Below are 16,405 nucleotides of genomic sequence, written 5' to 3'. Positions count from 1 at the left end.
CTTCCTCCAGGTTTCTCGTTCACCCACAGTATTGTTCATATTTCTAAATTCATACATATATAATTCCAAATAATTGCATTTATATTATAAAACAAAGTGTGTGTGCATATATTAGTTTACTATGATGATAATTAAACTATAGTCAATATATCTACAGTTTTGTAAATAGTTCAAAAATTAAAATTCTTCACTCTAATGTCTTTCTTTTGCTGAAAACTTTCTTAGAGAATACAGTTTCTACTCATGATTTATTTTGAAAAATAAAATATCTCTGTGCCTGCTAAGGCCCAAAAGATAATCTGAGAGTAGCACAATTTGTTATTTATTTCAGAATCTCCTTTTTAAGACTGTATGTAGTGGATCTCTTATTCCCATGTGCTGACATTTTTCCCCCAATTGTGATAATAAGAAAAGGATGTGTCAGCAATAAGATTTGTGCTGAATTTAACAGTGCTTGACAGAGCCATCAATTTCTTTGTCTTCTGATTTTTCAGATTATCCTAATCACCCTTCCAATTCTTTCCCATTCTTTTGATATTAGCACTTCTTAACACTTCAACATTCTACCAAACTGCAGTTATTCTTGCTTCCTGAACTTTTGACTTGAAGTCTTAGTTCAACAAGGTAATCATAATTGTCATCCATAAGTGATCCTGCTGAGTTTGATTCCAATGAACTAAGGGAGCCAGCCAATGAACCCGTTCCTTCAAAAGCAAAAATCTGGAGGGAATCATAAGGAGGAACATTTGGGTCACAATTGGCTTCTTCTAGCTTTTGATTGATGAATTCCCGGAATATTGCACTTTCAGGACCAACTTGAAGAGATTGCCTGTAAAGACTCTGGATTTCTGTTGTAATATTTCTTCGTGGCTTGTGTTGTCGCAGAACAGTTTGTGGTCTCAGTGCAGAAATATCAAAAGCCTCAGTGTCCTGTTCTCCACCTCCTTCATCATCATACTTGAAAATATTCTCTCTGAATATTTCTCCTTTCTCGTGAAATGCTGTTGGCTTTGTTTGGTGCTTCAAAGCCACAACTGCTAAAACAAATACTGGCAAGCAAGGAAATAAAACAGAAGAAAAAGATTAACAAATATTTGGTAACTCTGCAAAGAATAAACATGCAAATCCTAGCTAGCTATGTGATTAGTTAAATTGTGTCTGTGATGGAATGAGGCCATATTTTAGGTGTCAACTGATAATCTAAGTAATATGCAAACAGCTGTTTAGATTAAGTAGTGTGACTGATGAAAATGTCTAAAAATAATTGATACATTATATTGAAGCTAGATATCCTTCTGTAGCACAAAGGAGATTAACATTGACTTTCCATTTCTTTTTTTTTTTCATGACCAGCCCCCAGTGTCCACTGAAATGAGCTTTAATGAACTGTGGACAGTGGTGAACATTTTGAGTTAGCTGGGGAAGAGATGAGCGAAGAGGTCAAATTCAGAAAATCAAACCAAGGTCATTGTGGAGTGTTTTGGGCAAAATCTATCTTTCTCCACCAGTTTTCTACAATTTTTCCTTCTCTCTTTCTTCCAGTCTCACAGCCATCCTGCTTATTCTCCACAGGATGGGGTGTTTTGGGGGTGGGGGTGGGCACAGGAGACTAATAAGAAAAAGGGGCAGAAAAGCTCAGAGGTTTAATTTATTTTATCATATTCTGGCTTCAAGCCATAATTTTATCATCTACCAAAGTAAGCAGCATGGTCTAATCCAGGGGCAGGCAACCTTGGCTCTTTTATGACTCGTGGACTTCAACTCCCAGAATTTCTGAGCCAGCCAGCTGGCTCAGGAATTCTGGGAGTTGAAGTCCACGAGTCATAAAAGAGCCAAGGTTGCCTACCCCTGGTCTAATCAGTAAAAAAGTAGCAGTGATGTATTTTGCATAAAACAGAAGGGAAAAAATTACCTAATATTATAAGTAGGCAAGCCACAATAGCAACTAAAGCTTGTACACTAATCCCCATTGAAATCAGGAATGCTCCATATCTACAGGACAAAAGGCTAACTTCTTCATTACAATCACACACAGTGACGGTCAAAGTGCTGGTGCCAGTGAGAGCAGGGATTCCATTGTCCACAATTAGTATGGTCAAGGGATAAAGAAATTGTTCAGAATGACGGAATCGACTTCTTGTAGTAAGGATCTTGGCAGTGTTATCTGTAAAATAATAATTAAACAAAAAACAAAAAAAAACAATCTGTTTATGAACAAATCAGTTTTTGTGCAAAATAACAATTCCACGAAGGGACGCGGTGGCTCAGTGGGTTAGGACGCTGAGCTTGTCGATCAGAAGGTCGGCAGTTTGGCGGGTCGAATCCCGAGTGCCGCGTAACAGAGTGAGCGCCTGTTACTCGTCCCAGCTTCTGCCAACCTAGCAGTTTGAAAGCACGTAAAAATGCAAGTAGAAAAATAGGGACCACTACGGTGGGAAGGTAACAGTGTTCCGTGCGCCTTTGGCGTTTAGTCATGCCGGCCACATGACCACGGAGACGTCCTCGGACAAGCGCTGGCTCTTCGGCTATGAAACGGAGATGAGCACCGGCCCCTAGAGTTGGAAACGACTAGCACGCATGTGCAGGGGAACCTTTACCTTTACCTTTACCTTTACCTTAACAATTCCAAAATTTGGAATGTCATTTTTTAAACTTTTCAAACTGAACAAAAATGTAAATTTGTATTCTAATAAATTCTAACAATACATTGATAGTAAAAAAATAAAAGATATAACAAAAACCAGATTTTTTTGTTTCTGTGGTATCTAACAGTTCTAGACTTTCTCTGGGAAGAGGAATTGTATAAAATATTTCTTTTTGCAATTATTACATTATTTCCCACAATATCTGACACTGTCGTTGGTGTCACCATTGTTTTTGATGAATACATAGAATTTCATATAGACATTTTTAAGCATATGATATCTTTGTTAAGCCTGAATTTCTGAGCTTAAAATTTTATGTTTTATTACTATTTTAAAAATATGCTTTTGAAAATGCTTTAAACTGGACTTGAATATTATATTTATTTATGAGTACCTGGGGTAACTTATAAAATGGCATAACACTAATAAATCTATGCAGACTTTAAAAGACAGTACTTAGAGCAAAGTACTCCTTCAAAGCTGCTTTGTTCAATAACACAATTGTGTTTTGTTTCTAAAGAACAAAGTGAATCTTCCATTCCTTTTCCATTACTCTGTCTGCCTCATTTGGCTTCTATACAAGATGGAGGAGGCCCAAAAACAACATGAAGTGCCTTGATAAATCATATTATTGCTGCACGGCTATGAAGCAATATTTGGACATGTACTGTACATAGGTTACAAGTAATGAAGTATGCAGGATGCTATCATGCACAATGGCAACACTAACCGCTGAACTTAGAGGATTTACTGGTGTGCTTATTACTGGTGTATATTAACTAAAAGCCCAAATCAGGGCTACATATAAATAACAAAGTACGCATTTTACCCATATAATATCAATAGTCCTTTAGGAAATCATACTTAAATAGGATGGGTGTGAGATACCATATTTTGTTATGGGACATTTTAATCAAGTCCAAAGGTGAATAGGTCACTTCTTATTTACACCACCATGAGCTTTTCAGAAGTTAGATTTATTGATTTATTCAGTTAGCCAGAACTTTCATATAATTAGCAAAGTAAATATGAGCAATGCACACTTTAGCTAAATTTGAAATGGCTCTTCTTCTAAGCCTCTTCAGGCTACCTTTAGTGATCTTCTTTGCTGCAAATTTTATCAGTTGTTCAACTTAGGTTTTCCCTTCAGATTTTTTTTTTAAAATTGGTATTTCTTTTATAATATTCCTTTTCAGCTTTCAGAACCCATATAAATGTTGCGTATCACCACAGCACAGAAAAGCCGTCCACATAATGACATCATTACCAACGAACTAAAAAAACTTGTATAATTATGAATTCCATTTCCTTCTCCTTAATTTCATTTTAGCAAATACAGTTTAAGCATTTATTAATATTACACCTTTGCTTCATTTTAAATTCAGCCTCTTTGCTTTTCTATCTGCTTTCCTAACATCGCTCAGCACTTGGCAGCTTTACCAGATAATAGGAAGATCTTTAATATGAAAATTTGCTATATTTTGAAAGCAACTAGGAACCTATCAAATAGGTTTCTATGCATTTTTTTAAAAAAGGAACCTGACCCACAGATTTATAAAATAGCTCTTAAAATAAGAGTCTAATCAATCATACTTTTCAGTGATTACAAGAATATCTTAATAACTTAATAACTTTTCAGCCATTCTTGTGTAGATTTTTTTTCTATAAAAAGAAAGTAAATGTAACAGACTACAACTCTTTGTCCTTCATATTTTATATACCATGTTTCCCTGAAAATAAGACCTGGCCTTTTTTTGCCTCCAAAAGAGGCACCTGGCACCAACAGCCCCATCCAGCTGGCTGACTTCTGCGACCAAAGGAAATGCCTCTGCAGCTGAGAATGGAGTTCTGGATTGATTCATGCAGCATCCCCTGACCTACATTTTGCTGTCAGAGGCCTTCCAGAAAGGCCTCTGCAGCCAAGAACTGAGCTACGGATTCCATCAATTAATAGGAGGCCTGGCTGCAATGGTAAGCGGGTACAGAGCATATGGGGCAGCTCCACCCCCCACTCCCCCTGCCCTAGCTTGAATTTTAGGTGTGTGCCTTGCCCCAAAACTTTTCATAGCTAAATAGATTTATAGGGCATTTTCTATAGGATAGCTTTACTAATCAAAATTATAATAGTGATGAGAGTTATATTTTCTGTCAGCTGCTCATATACTACATATCAAAGATTATGAACATAATATTCATATAGCAATAGCACTTAGACATATACCATTTCATAGTGCTTTACAGCCCTCTCTAAATGGTTTACAAACTCAGCATATTTCCCCCAACCATCTGGGTTCTCATTTTACTGACCTCGGAAGGCTGGAAGGCTCAGTCAACTTTGAGCTGTACAGAATAGAATTACTGGAGTGAGCTTTGAGTTAGCCTGCAGTACTGCATTCTAACCACTGCACCACCATGGCTCAGTGTTGCAGATCAGTAATCTGATTCACCAGTAGGCAAAATTCCTTTTTTAGAAAGCATTCTTTAATCTTGCGGGAAAGTTATCTCTTGAGAAGAGCCAGCAGAGAAAAAAAGGCAATGCCAAAGGACAGGGGAAAAAAACCCCAAGGATGAATGAAAGGATTATGTCTAGCAGAGGAAAGTACAAAGTACCACAAAAATTATTTTGGGAGGGTTTATAGTTGGCTTCAGATCAAGTAAAGTTATTTCTACTAGTGGTAATTACTTCAGCTTGTAGATAATGTAAGCTTCTTTATGTATTGTAGGAAACCTGTATGCTCTAAACTTACTATCACTGACTTATCTGCACCCTTGCTTACTAAAAGAATATGCCTAATAATAGATGCTGTTTAGAAAGCCAGAGATCATGTATCCAGCTTGACCAGTATCTTAAGTCATATATGACCCAGTCACAAAGATTCGACCTCTGTTTAAAAAAAATATCCCAGCAATACAGGAGAAAACAGATATTTCTTAGCTAGGAATTCCTCAGGGGATTATAGTCTTGTACTTTAAAGCAATGGATAACAAAACTGAGCAGAGTTTATGACTTTATAGTAGAGATGACCTAGAGCTTAGAGAAAATAGTGCAAATAAATTTGGGGAATAGAAGATAGAATGTTGGTTATAAAAAACCAGAGGAAAAATATTGGGAGAGCTGGTACTTTCTCTTGTCACCTGTAATTCTTCCCTAGATAATTTCTTGTGTGGTTGTCTGTTTTCACTATCAATCACACTTCTCAGCATTTTCCACCCAAAGCTCTTTCAATAACTCAAGTCAGCTTGTAAATGTATAGCACCTCTGATGATCTTCTAACCTCTGGATAATTATTTTAGGTAATGAGAATTTACCATGATGTGGACAATCTCTCAAAATAGATCATTGGACCCTTGAACACCATTTTTAAAGACCTCATTGAAACTCTGAGGTTTATTAACAGAAGACACTATTATTAAGTTTAAGTTTAAGTTTTATTTAATTTGTATACCGCCCTTCTCCTTGGTAAGGACTCAGGGCGGTTCACAGGGCATATATAAAAAAAGACAATACAAAAATTAAAAAAGATTAAACCCATGCCCAGTTAAAAACAGTAATACAAATCTAAAACGACGAATTAAAACCCATAATCCCCTGTCAGGCCAGACCAGCCATTTCAAATAGGTGGGTCTTCAGGCCCCGACGGAAAGTTCGGAGGTCTGATGCCGTCCGGAGCTCCACCGGCAGTTGGTTCCATAATGCCGGAGCGCCCACAGAGAAGGCCCTCCCCCTGGGGGCCACCAGTCGGCATTCCTTGACTGGCGGCACCCTGAGGAGGCCTTCTCTGTGGGAACGCACAGGGCAGAGGGGAGTTGATGCCGGCAGCAGGTGGTCCCTGAGGTATCCCGGACCCATGCCATGTAAGGACTTAAAGATCGTAACCAAAACCTTGAACCTCACCCGAAAGACAACTGGTAACCAATGCAGCTCGGGGAGCAAAGGTGTAACATGGGAGTACCGGGAAACTCCCAAGACAACTCTCGCGGCCGCATTCTGTACCAGTTGGAGCCTCCGAGTGGTCTTCAACGGAAGCCCCATGTAGAGAGCATTACAGTAGTCAAGGCGAGAGGTCACGAGCGCATGAGTGACCGTACACAGGGCATCCCGGTTCAGATAGGGTCGCAACTGGCGCACCAGGCGAACCTGGGCGAAAGCCCCCCTAGTCACGGCCACTATATGATCTTCCAGGGTGAGCCGTGAATCTAGGAGGACTCCCAGGTTGCGAGCCCTATCCACGGGGGGTAAGAGCTCACCCCCCATAGAAAGAGATGGAACGTTTTGAATGTCCCGGGATGCCGGAATGTACAGCCACTCAGTCTTGACAGGGTTGAGTTGAAGTCTGTTCCTCCCCATCCAGACCCGAACCGCCTCCAGGCAACGGGACATCACAGCGAGGGCATCACTGGGGTGGTTTGGGGTTGAAATAAAAAGTTGGGTATCATCGGCATATTGATGATACCCAACTCCAAAACCACGAATGATCTCACCCAGCGGTTTCATATAGATGTTGAACAGGAGGGGCGAGAGGACCGACCCCTGAGGAACTCCACAAGCGAGAGTCCTAGGGGTCGACCTCTGCCCCCCTGCCAACACCGACTGTGAGAGTCCCAGGAGATAGGAGGAGAACCACTGAAAAACTGTGCCTCCCACTCCCAATCCCCTGAGACGCCGCAGCAAGATACCATGGTCGATGGTATCGAAAGCCGCCGAGAGGTCTAATAGGACTAGGACAGAGGAATATCCCCTATCCCGAGCCCTCCAGAGATCATTCACCAGAGCGACCAATGCTGTCTCCGTGCTGTGCCCGGGCCTGAAACCCGATTGGTAAGGGTCCAGATAATCCGCTTCATCCAGGACCAAAGGGAGCTGATGCGCCACCACACTCTCAACAACCTTCGCAAGAAAGCGAAGGTTGGAGACTGGACGAAAGTTGTTCAATACAGCTGGGTCCAGGGCAGGCTTCTTGAGGAGAGGTCTCACCTCCTTCAAGACGGTGGGGAAATAACCCTCACTCAAAGAAGCAGATATAACCGCCTGGAGCCAGCCTCGTGTCCTCTCCCTAGCTGCATAAACCAGCCAAGAAGGGCACGGATCCAATAAACATGTGGTGGAACTCAGCTTCCCCATAATCCTGTCCACTTCATCAGGGGTCACAGAATCAAACTCCTCCCAAATAACATTGACAGGACCGCCCGTGTCCTGATCGCCAGACTCTGCCCAGCTGGAGTCCAAACCGGTCCGAATCCGAGCGATTTTATCCGTCAGATGTTGACTAAATTCCTCGGCATGACCCTGTAAGGGATCCTCCCTCACCTCCTGATTAAGAAGCGAGCGAGTCACCCTAAACAAGGCGGCCGGGCGGTTATCTGCGGACGCGATGAGGGTGGAGAAGTAATTGCACCTCGCCACCCTCATCGCTGCGAGATAAGACCTAATATAGGTTCTTAACCGCAACCGGTCGGGTTTGGATCAGCTAGACCTCCAGCTGCTCTCTAGGCCCCGTTTCCGACGCTTCATCTCCCTGAGCTCTGCGGAAAACCATGGAGCTCGCTGGGATCTGTGCCGGGTCAGGGGCCGCAAGGGTACAACCCGGTCAAGAGCCTCAGTGGCTGCCCTTTCCCAGGCTTCCACTAAGGCATCCGCCGAGCTGTGAGCAATGGAGGCAGGTGGGGACCCCAGCGCCGCTTGGAATCTATCAGGATCCATTAAGCGTCTGGGGCGGTACCATCTAATTGGCTCCGTGTCCCCACGGCGGGGGGTGGCAAAATGGAAGACCAGCCGCAGGAGATTATGATCGGTCCATGACAGGGGCATAATAAATGGAGAGCCCCCACCAAGATCATCCAACCACCGTCTAGATAAAAAAAATCAGGTCAAGGGTGTGGCCTCCCTCATGAGTTGGCTCTGAAATTACTTGCGTCAGGTCCATGGCCGCCATGGAAGCCATGAACTCCTGAGCTAGCTCAGATGAACCTCCCAGGGATGGTAGATTGAAGTCTCCCAAAACTATAAGTTTGGGAAACTCAACCACCAAGCCCGAGAGGATATCGAGCAGCTCGGGCAGGGCTGCCGCTGTGCGACTAGGCGAAATGTACACCAGCAGCAAGCCCAACTGCGCCCCAGGACCAAATCTCATAAAGAGAGACTCACACCCGACTATCTGAGAAACGGTGGTCTCCCACGGACATAAGGTCTCCCTAATGGTAACCGCCACTCCCCCACCCCTACCATGAGCTCGTGGCCGGTGTAGCACACGGAAGCCTGGTGGGCAGAGGTCAACCAAAGGGACCCCACCCTCTGGGCCCAACCAAGTCTCCGTGATGCAAGCCAGGTCCGCCTGCTCACCCTCAACTAAATCCCTAACGAGGGGAGCTTTATTAACCATGGACCTGGCATTCAGGTACACCAGCCGGAGCTCAGGAGGCTGCACATCCTCACTCCTGGGATCTCGGGGAAGAAGCAGAGGGTTGGAGCGCCTCACCACTTGCAAATAGCGGGGACGGCCCTCCCGGTAATGATACGGCCCCCTGTCTATCCGCCTGCTGCCATTCCCCGTCGTGGGAATTGATAATCCCACGACCCGCTCATGAGCCCCGGCGACAACGCCACCCCGTTCTCCCCCCGTGCTATCAGACCCAAGGCTGGTCTGAACCATGGTAGATCGGCCACCCCCCATAGCCAAACCACCGCTATTAACATTACTAGATGTCCACTAAGACATCCCACATCTCTTAAGGACCACCACAATAGCCATACCGACTCTGGGGCAAAACAGTGCTCAAGATAAGCGTGGCTACAAGAATGTCCACAGCCAGCAGCAATGTCACTGCCAAGGACACATGCATGGCAATGGTGACCCCCAAAGGCAAAAAGGCTACCAGGGACAGTAGCCAAGACAGACTACTCAATTGGCTCACAGTGAAGAGACGTTTTCAAGGGACTATCAAGAGAGAGTGCATGGAGAAGGGATCTTTAATGGCCCTCAGGAATCTATGGAGATTCTCAGTCATCCAGCTGATGCTTGCCCAAAGGTATTTTCCAAAAGGCAATTGGACTTTTTTTTTTCCTTTGAGGAAATGTATCTCAGGCTGTGATTCCTCAGCCATGACAGCTGCTGATATATCAGCAGAAGGGAGAACCCGTTGTGGGTAATGACCTTGGAGGCCATTTTTCTAAGTAAGTGAAACACCCCTTTGATATAAAAGTTTCTGTTTCTAATCTAAAGTGAATTCAAATATCTCAAAACCATGTTTAATACCTACTTTCATTATCTTCAAGTTCAAAACTGGAATTGCTTTTGCTCTCTTCCATCAAATAGAATGAAAAATTATGGTTTTCCATTGCATCATCTTTATCTACTGCACTGATCGTTTGGATGAGCTAGAAACAAAAATCAATAAACAATGTGTTCAGTGCCAAAGATTATTGCTTGGCTTTTAATTCAAAGGGTCACAACCGCAGGCAATATATTTCGATCAATTAACAAGGTTACTATTGTGCTTGTCTCCAAAGGGCAGGAAATGTATTTACTGCTGCTACAAACTCACATTATTTAGTTCAATCTCTCTTAGGAGTGTTGTTAAAGATAAAATGTATGTTAAAACTTTTCAATAAAAAAAATGTCCCACAATTATGCCACTTGATTTTGTATTGATTGGAAGAAGATAAGCAGTAAATTCTTGAGGTAACGCAAATTACTTTTAGAACAGCAATGCAAAGGTTAACTCAAGTTTTCATAAGCAGCAAAGAGGGAGAAGAAAAGGAAATGAATAAAGTATTCTACCCTTTGTTTTTCAAGATGAAAAGTATAACTTTCTATGTTTGAACACATCCTTCAATACCAAAAACCTATTTCTTTCCTGTGCACAAATCTCATTGGCATCACTTAAATGATGTATTATACTAGCTATGACCCCAAGATTGTGACAGTTTCATGTGCTGAATTGTTGATTCTTTGCGATTGTAATAGATTGATTATGAGAACATTCAGCTGTGTTTTCAAAGAAGGAAGATAATCCCCACTGACACATATCAAACTAAATTACAGTTTGTAAGAAAAATTAAAAATAAGCATGTTTGCGTTAAAAATGGGATAAATTTCACATCTTATAAACATGTCATGTTACAATTGCCATAATAAGCCATCATTTCCATTGCAAAAATAAATATCTGCTACTATTGTCAGTAGATGTTGTTTACCGATTCATACGCTATTTTGAAAACATTCTTTAATTTCCCATTTCACTTCAATTTTTTAAAACACCCCTTAATGTTTGACCAGTTGGCATTAGAAAACCTAGTTTGACTTAAACCAGAAAATGGAGGCATATTTCCATTAATTTCAATGTTTTAAAATTGTTTTCCCTCTTTTTTCCTTAAAAACAAGCAACACCTTGTCTTTATCATCATGTCCTATTGTAATTAAGAAGTGCACGTTTCTTGTTGTAACTGTCTTAAAAGAAATATTATGATTACATCAGTGATATACATTTAGTTCACCCATGGAAAAATGTGCTTTGGAATAGCATATTTTGTGAACCCAGGCATTTACGTATTAGTGACATGGGGCTGAATCAGCAAATTACAACTAGACTTCTGTATGAATGAAATTGTTGATTCAGCCTAACAGGATTGCAGTAGGTGTCAGTCCAACTTCCCTGTTTCAGCATTCCTCTCATGGACTTTCTAAGCAGTGTTTCCTGTTGCTATAGTTGAATAACAGAATAACAGAGTTGGAAGGAACCTTATAGGTCTTCTAGTCCAATCTCTTGATCAAGCAGGAAACCCTATGCCACTTCAGACAAATGGTTGTCTAATCTCCAGTGTTGGAACACCCACAACTTTTGGAGGCAAGTCGTTCCACTGATTAATTGTTCTTCTCTCCTTGATTAGTTTCCATCCATTACACTAAAGTACTGACTTTTAAAATCATACTTAGATTTTTTTTTAAATTTTAAAGATGTGATAAAAGAAACATTTTACACACAACATAGGTTTTATGGTTGGTGCATGTTTTCCATACTTTTTCTTCCTTTGATATATTCCTGTACCAGCAATCACACACTGAGAAGCAAACATCCATTTCTCAGGGTTAAATAATGAGGATGAAGATGTGCCAATCTTTTCTATGTGCTCATGTTTTGATAGTGTTTTACCTATTAGAATATAGATAGTTATAGACAGTAAATGTCAGGCATTCATTCATTCATTCATTCATTCATTCATTCATTCATTCATTTACTTATTTTCTTATTTATTTATTATTTAAATTTATATGCCGCCCTTCTCCCTGAGGACTCAGGGCGGCTCACAATAAAAATTAAAAAACATAGGGTATTTTTTTTTTAAAAAAGAATTAAACAATAAATACAATAATTACGTGATGATTAAAAACCCAATAAAACCTAATTAGAAAACCATAGTCAGTCCAGACCCACTTGTTGGAACAACCAAGTCTTCAGGTCACGGCGGAAGGACCAAAGGTCAGGGGTCATCTGCAGCTCCGGGGGTAATTCGTTCCAGAGGGTCAGCGCACCCACAGAGAAGGCTCTCCCCCTGGGGGTCGCCAGCCAGCATTGTCTGGCCAAGGGTACCCTGAGGAGGCCGACTCTGTGGGAGCGAACCGGGCGATGGGATGTTGACAATGGCAGAAGGTGATCTCGCAAGTACCCCAGGCCTAAGCCATGCAGGGCTTTAAAGGTTATTACCAGCACCTTGAATTGCACCCGGAAGGCAACCGGTAGCCAATGCAGCTCGTGCAGGAGTGGTGTAACATGGGAGATACTCCCATGAGCACCCGCACGGCCGCACTTTGCACCAGTTGAAGCGTCTGGGTGCTCTTCAAGGGCAGCCCCATATAAAGAGCATTGCAGTAGTCCAGGCGAGAGGTGACGAGGGCATGAGTAACCGTGCATAGGGCAATTTGGTCCAAAAAGGGACGCAACTGGTGCACTAGGCGAACCTGTGCGAAGGCCCGCCTGGTCACAGCCGTTAAATGATCTTCCAAATTAAGTCGTGAATACAGGAGGACACCCAAGTTGCAAGCCCTTTCTGAGGGGGGCAATACCTCTCCCCATTAAAAGAGAAGGAACTAGTTGGACAACACGAGATGCTGGTATCCACAGCCATTTGGTCTTGGAGGGGTTGAGCCTGAGCCTGTTCCTTCCCATTCAGACCCGCACCGCCTCCAGGCATTGGGACATCACGTCAAGGGCATCACTGGGTTGGCTCGGGGTGGAGATGAATAACTGAGTATCATCCACATATTGGTGATACCTCACCCCAAAGCCACAGATGATCTCACCCAGTGGCTTCATATAGATGTTAAACAGGAGGGGGGAGAGAACCAACCCCTGAGGCACTCCACAAGTGAGGGGCCTCGGGGTAGATCTCTGTCCCCCTGCCAATACAAACTATGAGTGTCCCAAGAGCTAGGAGGAGAACCACTGTAAAACAGTGCCTCCCACTCCCAAGCCCTCAAGCCGTCACAGCAAGATACCATGATCGATGGTATCAAAAGCCACTGAGAGGTCAAGTAGGACCAGGACAGAGGAACAACCCCTGTCCTGGGCCTGCCAGAAATCATCTACCAGTGCGATCAATGCTGTTTCCATACTGTAACCAGGTCTGAAACTGGACTGGTACAGGTCCAGATAGTCCGCTTCCTCCAGGAATTGCGGGAACTGACGCGCCACCACACTCTCGACAACCTTTGCTACAAAGCGAAGGTTGGAGACAGGACAGTAGTTGTTCAACAAGGATGGGTCCAGAGCAGGCTTCTTGAGGAGGGGCCTCACCACTGCCTCTTTCAAGGCAGAGGGGAAGACACCCTCTGTCAAAGAAGCATTGACCACTGCCTGGAGCCATCCCCCTGTCACCTCCCGGGTGGCTAAAACCAGCCAGGAGGGACATGGGTCCAGTAAACAAGTGGTAGTGCTCAGTTTATGCATAATCCTGTCCACATCATCCAGAGTCACAGGGTCAAACTCACCCCAAATGGTATCATCAAGACCTGCCCCCTCCACTCCACCGGACTCCACCCAGTCAGAGTCCAAGCTAGTCTGGATCTGAGAAATTTTGTCCTGCAGATACTGTACAAATTCCTCAGCCCTACCCTGCAAGGGGTCATCCCTCGGTCCCTGGTTAAACAGGGAGCAGGTCACTCTAAACAGGGCGGCTGGGCAATTATCTGCAGATGCAATGAGAGCGGAAAAGTAAACATGCTTTGCCGTTCCATCGCCACTAGGTAAGACTTAAGATAAGTTCTTAGCTGTGTTCGATCAGATTCGGATCCGCTGGACCTCCAACAGCTCTCTAGGCGTTTTTCCCGATGCTTCATCTCCCGGAGCCCCTTGGTGAACCAGGGGGCCACCCGGGGTCTGCGCCGGGTCAGATGCCACAAAGGCACAACTTGATCCAAGGCCCCAGAAGCCTCCCTCTCCCAGGCTTCAACTAGGGCCTCGGCCAAGTTGTGGGCCATGGAGGCAGGGAATATCCCAAGCTCCATCTGAAAGCTTTCAGGGTCCATCAGGCGCCTGGGGCGGAACCACCTAATCGGCTCTGCCTCCCAGCGGCAGGGGGTGGCAAACTGAAAGTCCAGTTGGAGAAGGAAGTGATCGGACCATGAACTGTTTTGTCTCTTATATCTTAACTGATCCTATGAAAGCTTTATTTCATAAAGCAAGATACAGTTAAATTTAAACATGCATTGAAGTATTTATTGTCTATTTGGTATGCACATGTATTTATAACACATTTGGGACAGAATTCAGCAAAATCAATGAGTTACTAAAATATTAATTCTGATGTTGTGGCTGAATTAAAAGGGAAAAATCATCTAGAGAAGTACATAGTAAGATATTTTTGGCACTTTTCTTATTTCTTAAACCTGAGGTGGAACCATAGTTTAGTGGCTGAATATGTGATTTCCATGCAAAATACCCCAGATTCAGTTTCTGGCATCTCCAAACCGAGCTGGGGAAAAAAATCTTCCCAGCAACCTTAGAGAACAGCAGCCAGCCATTATTAACTACCAAGGATTAGATGGACCACTGGCAGCTTTCCACGCTCCTAATTTGGCATCTAACAGCCAAAGGAAGAGGGAATTGCTTAGTAAACAGCCAGATTTCCTTGCATCTTTCCCCAGAATTAAAGTGTCTACTGGCAATATAAGAAGAAAAAGTAAATTGTCTGTTTGGTATCTAACTGAAAGTAGCTGTCAGGTTCCCTTTTTTGGGTATTCTGGTGGAGGGAGGAGGAGGTTCCAGGGTAGCATTCTTTGCATGCTTTCATTTTGCCATAATTGCATGGGAATTAGGGAGGGGGATCATCTTTGGAGATGGAATGGATTCCCTCCCAGCCAGTTCCAGTTTGACTCCAAGGTTGCTATACCTTGAGGATGACCCGTTATCTATTCTGTACCTCAACATTCTCAAAACAAACAAAAAAAAACCTAGTGGCACTGTCTTGTCTACTGGTGGACTGGTCAGGGAGGTTGGGTTTCAAAGTGGGAAGAATAGCTTGGTGCTTTGTATGGGAACATTAGATTCCTCTTGACCTTACTGCAACCACAGTTTCTCACTAAAGGTTCTTTTGATTAACCACATGGTGTCAAGAGTTGTACTTTTCTGAGAGGGCCAGTTGGGGCAAGTCCTTACATTACCTAATGACACTGAATAAATAATGACACAACTGGGTTTGAGTCAGGAAATTGGTGATGAAAGAAGGTTAAGTCCCCACTTTGCAGACTCGTCTATAGTCTTGGATATTTCACATTGTGTTCAGTTTGGTGTTAGATTAATTACTTAAATGTAACAAATGATTGGATATGCCATAAAACAAATTTTAAAAACAACAGTAGTGCACTAATCATATTTGGATCAAGGTTTAGAATGCAAAAGTAATATAGATACACTATATTTTGGAAACTCAGCATATGTAGTTCACTTACTGATCATAATCTAATTGCTAAGAACTGTGTTGTATCAAGCCTCATTAATCTGAAAACTGAAATTATCTACAAGGCAATGAAAAAGACAACTGGGCACCTGCCTAACATTTGCTTAAACAGACTATGTGTTTGCAATAGTAATTTAACACTCAGGGAAGGCTATTCCTATTGATGCTGGCTAGAGACATTTTCCCACATTTATTTCTACAAGTTGTCATTCAGTCTGATAAAAGGCAATTTGCATTCAAAATTGTTTTGAGAGAGTAGAGAAATTTGGAAACACTTTATGGTTAGAGTAGAATTTTGCACTGATTTAGCAAGGAGATGGCTCTGTATCTGTTGTCCTTTACTTTGCCCTTGTCTCTCCATCAGTTCACATCAGCTTCTATTCTTCTCACACTTCCAGTAAATCCTAAAAGAAGTTATCATGGTGGAAAAGCTATGAATAGGCTTTTTCAGTAATGGTATTCTCAGACAAATTTGGAGAAATTGTCCCCAGAAGTTTGGAAAAGCGTTTGGACAGGATGATTGGCCTAGCTTTAATATCTACCACTGCAAAGAGCAAATAGATGCATCATGCAGATAATTAGGAGAATTATGAAAGAACCACACTTTAAAAATATGTGATCAGAATTGTTTTTAAATTCCAGAAAAGAGTGAAGGTTTTTCAAGGATGTTTTATTTCTACTTCCAAAATAAATAAATCTGTCTGGCTACTTGATTTGGCAAGAAAGGATAATGTAATCTCATCATTTGGCCTAGATTTAGACATGGTGAAACCCTAAGATATGAAAAGCTAGAGTGGTTCTGCATAGT

At 42.6% G+C, this 16,405-nt stretch overlaps 1 protein-coding gene across 1 annotated transcript in view; it reads right to left on the bottom strand.

Moving 5' to 3' along the window:
* Positions 1 to 305: 305 nt before the first annotated feature.
* The window catches only part of LOC310637380 (cadherin-19-like), an 87,029-nt gene continuing 70,929 nt past the window's right edge, over positions 306 to 16,405 (bottom strand). Inside the window, exons 10-12 of the mRNA XM_083357752.1 lie at positions 9,903 to 10,020; positions 1,913 to 2,164; positions 306 to 1,049 (exon numbers count right to left, since the gene is read on the bottom strand). Of these exons, the coding sequence (XP_083213878.1) occupies positions 556 to 1,049; positions 1,913 to 2,164; positions 9,903 to 10,020 (864 nt within the window). The 3' untranslated portion in view covers positions 306 to 555. The remainder of the gene's footprint in view (positions 1,050 to 1,912; positions 2,165 to 9,902; positions 10,021 to 16,405) is intronic.

This window comes from Vipera ursinii (genome assembly GCF_947247035.1).
Source record: "Vipera ursinii genome assembly, chromosome: 3".
Classification (NCBI taxonomy): domain Eukaryota; kingdom Metazoa; phylum Chordata; class Lepidosauria; order Squamata; family Viperidae; genus Vipera; species Vipera ursinii.
This window is presented reverse-complemented; position numbering and strand designations above follow the sequence as displayed.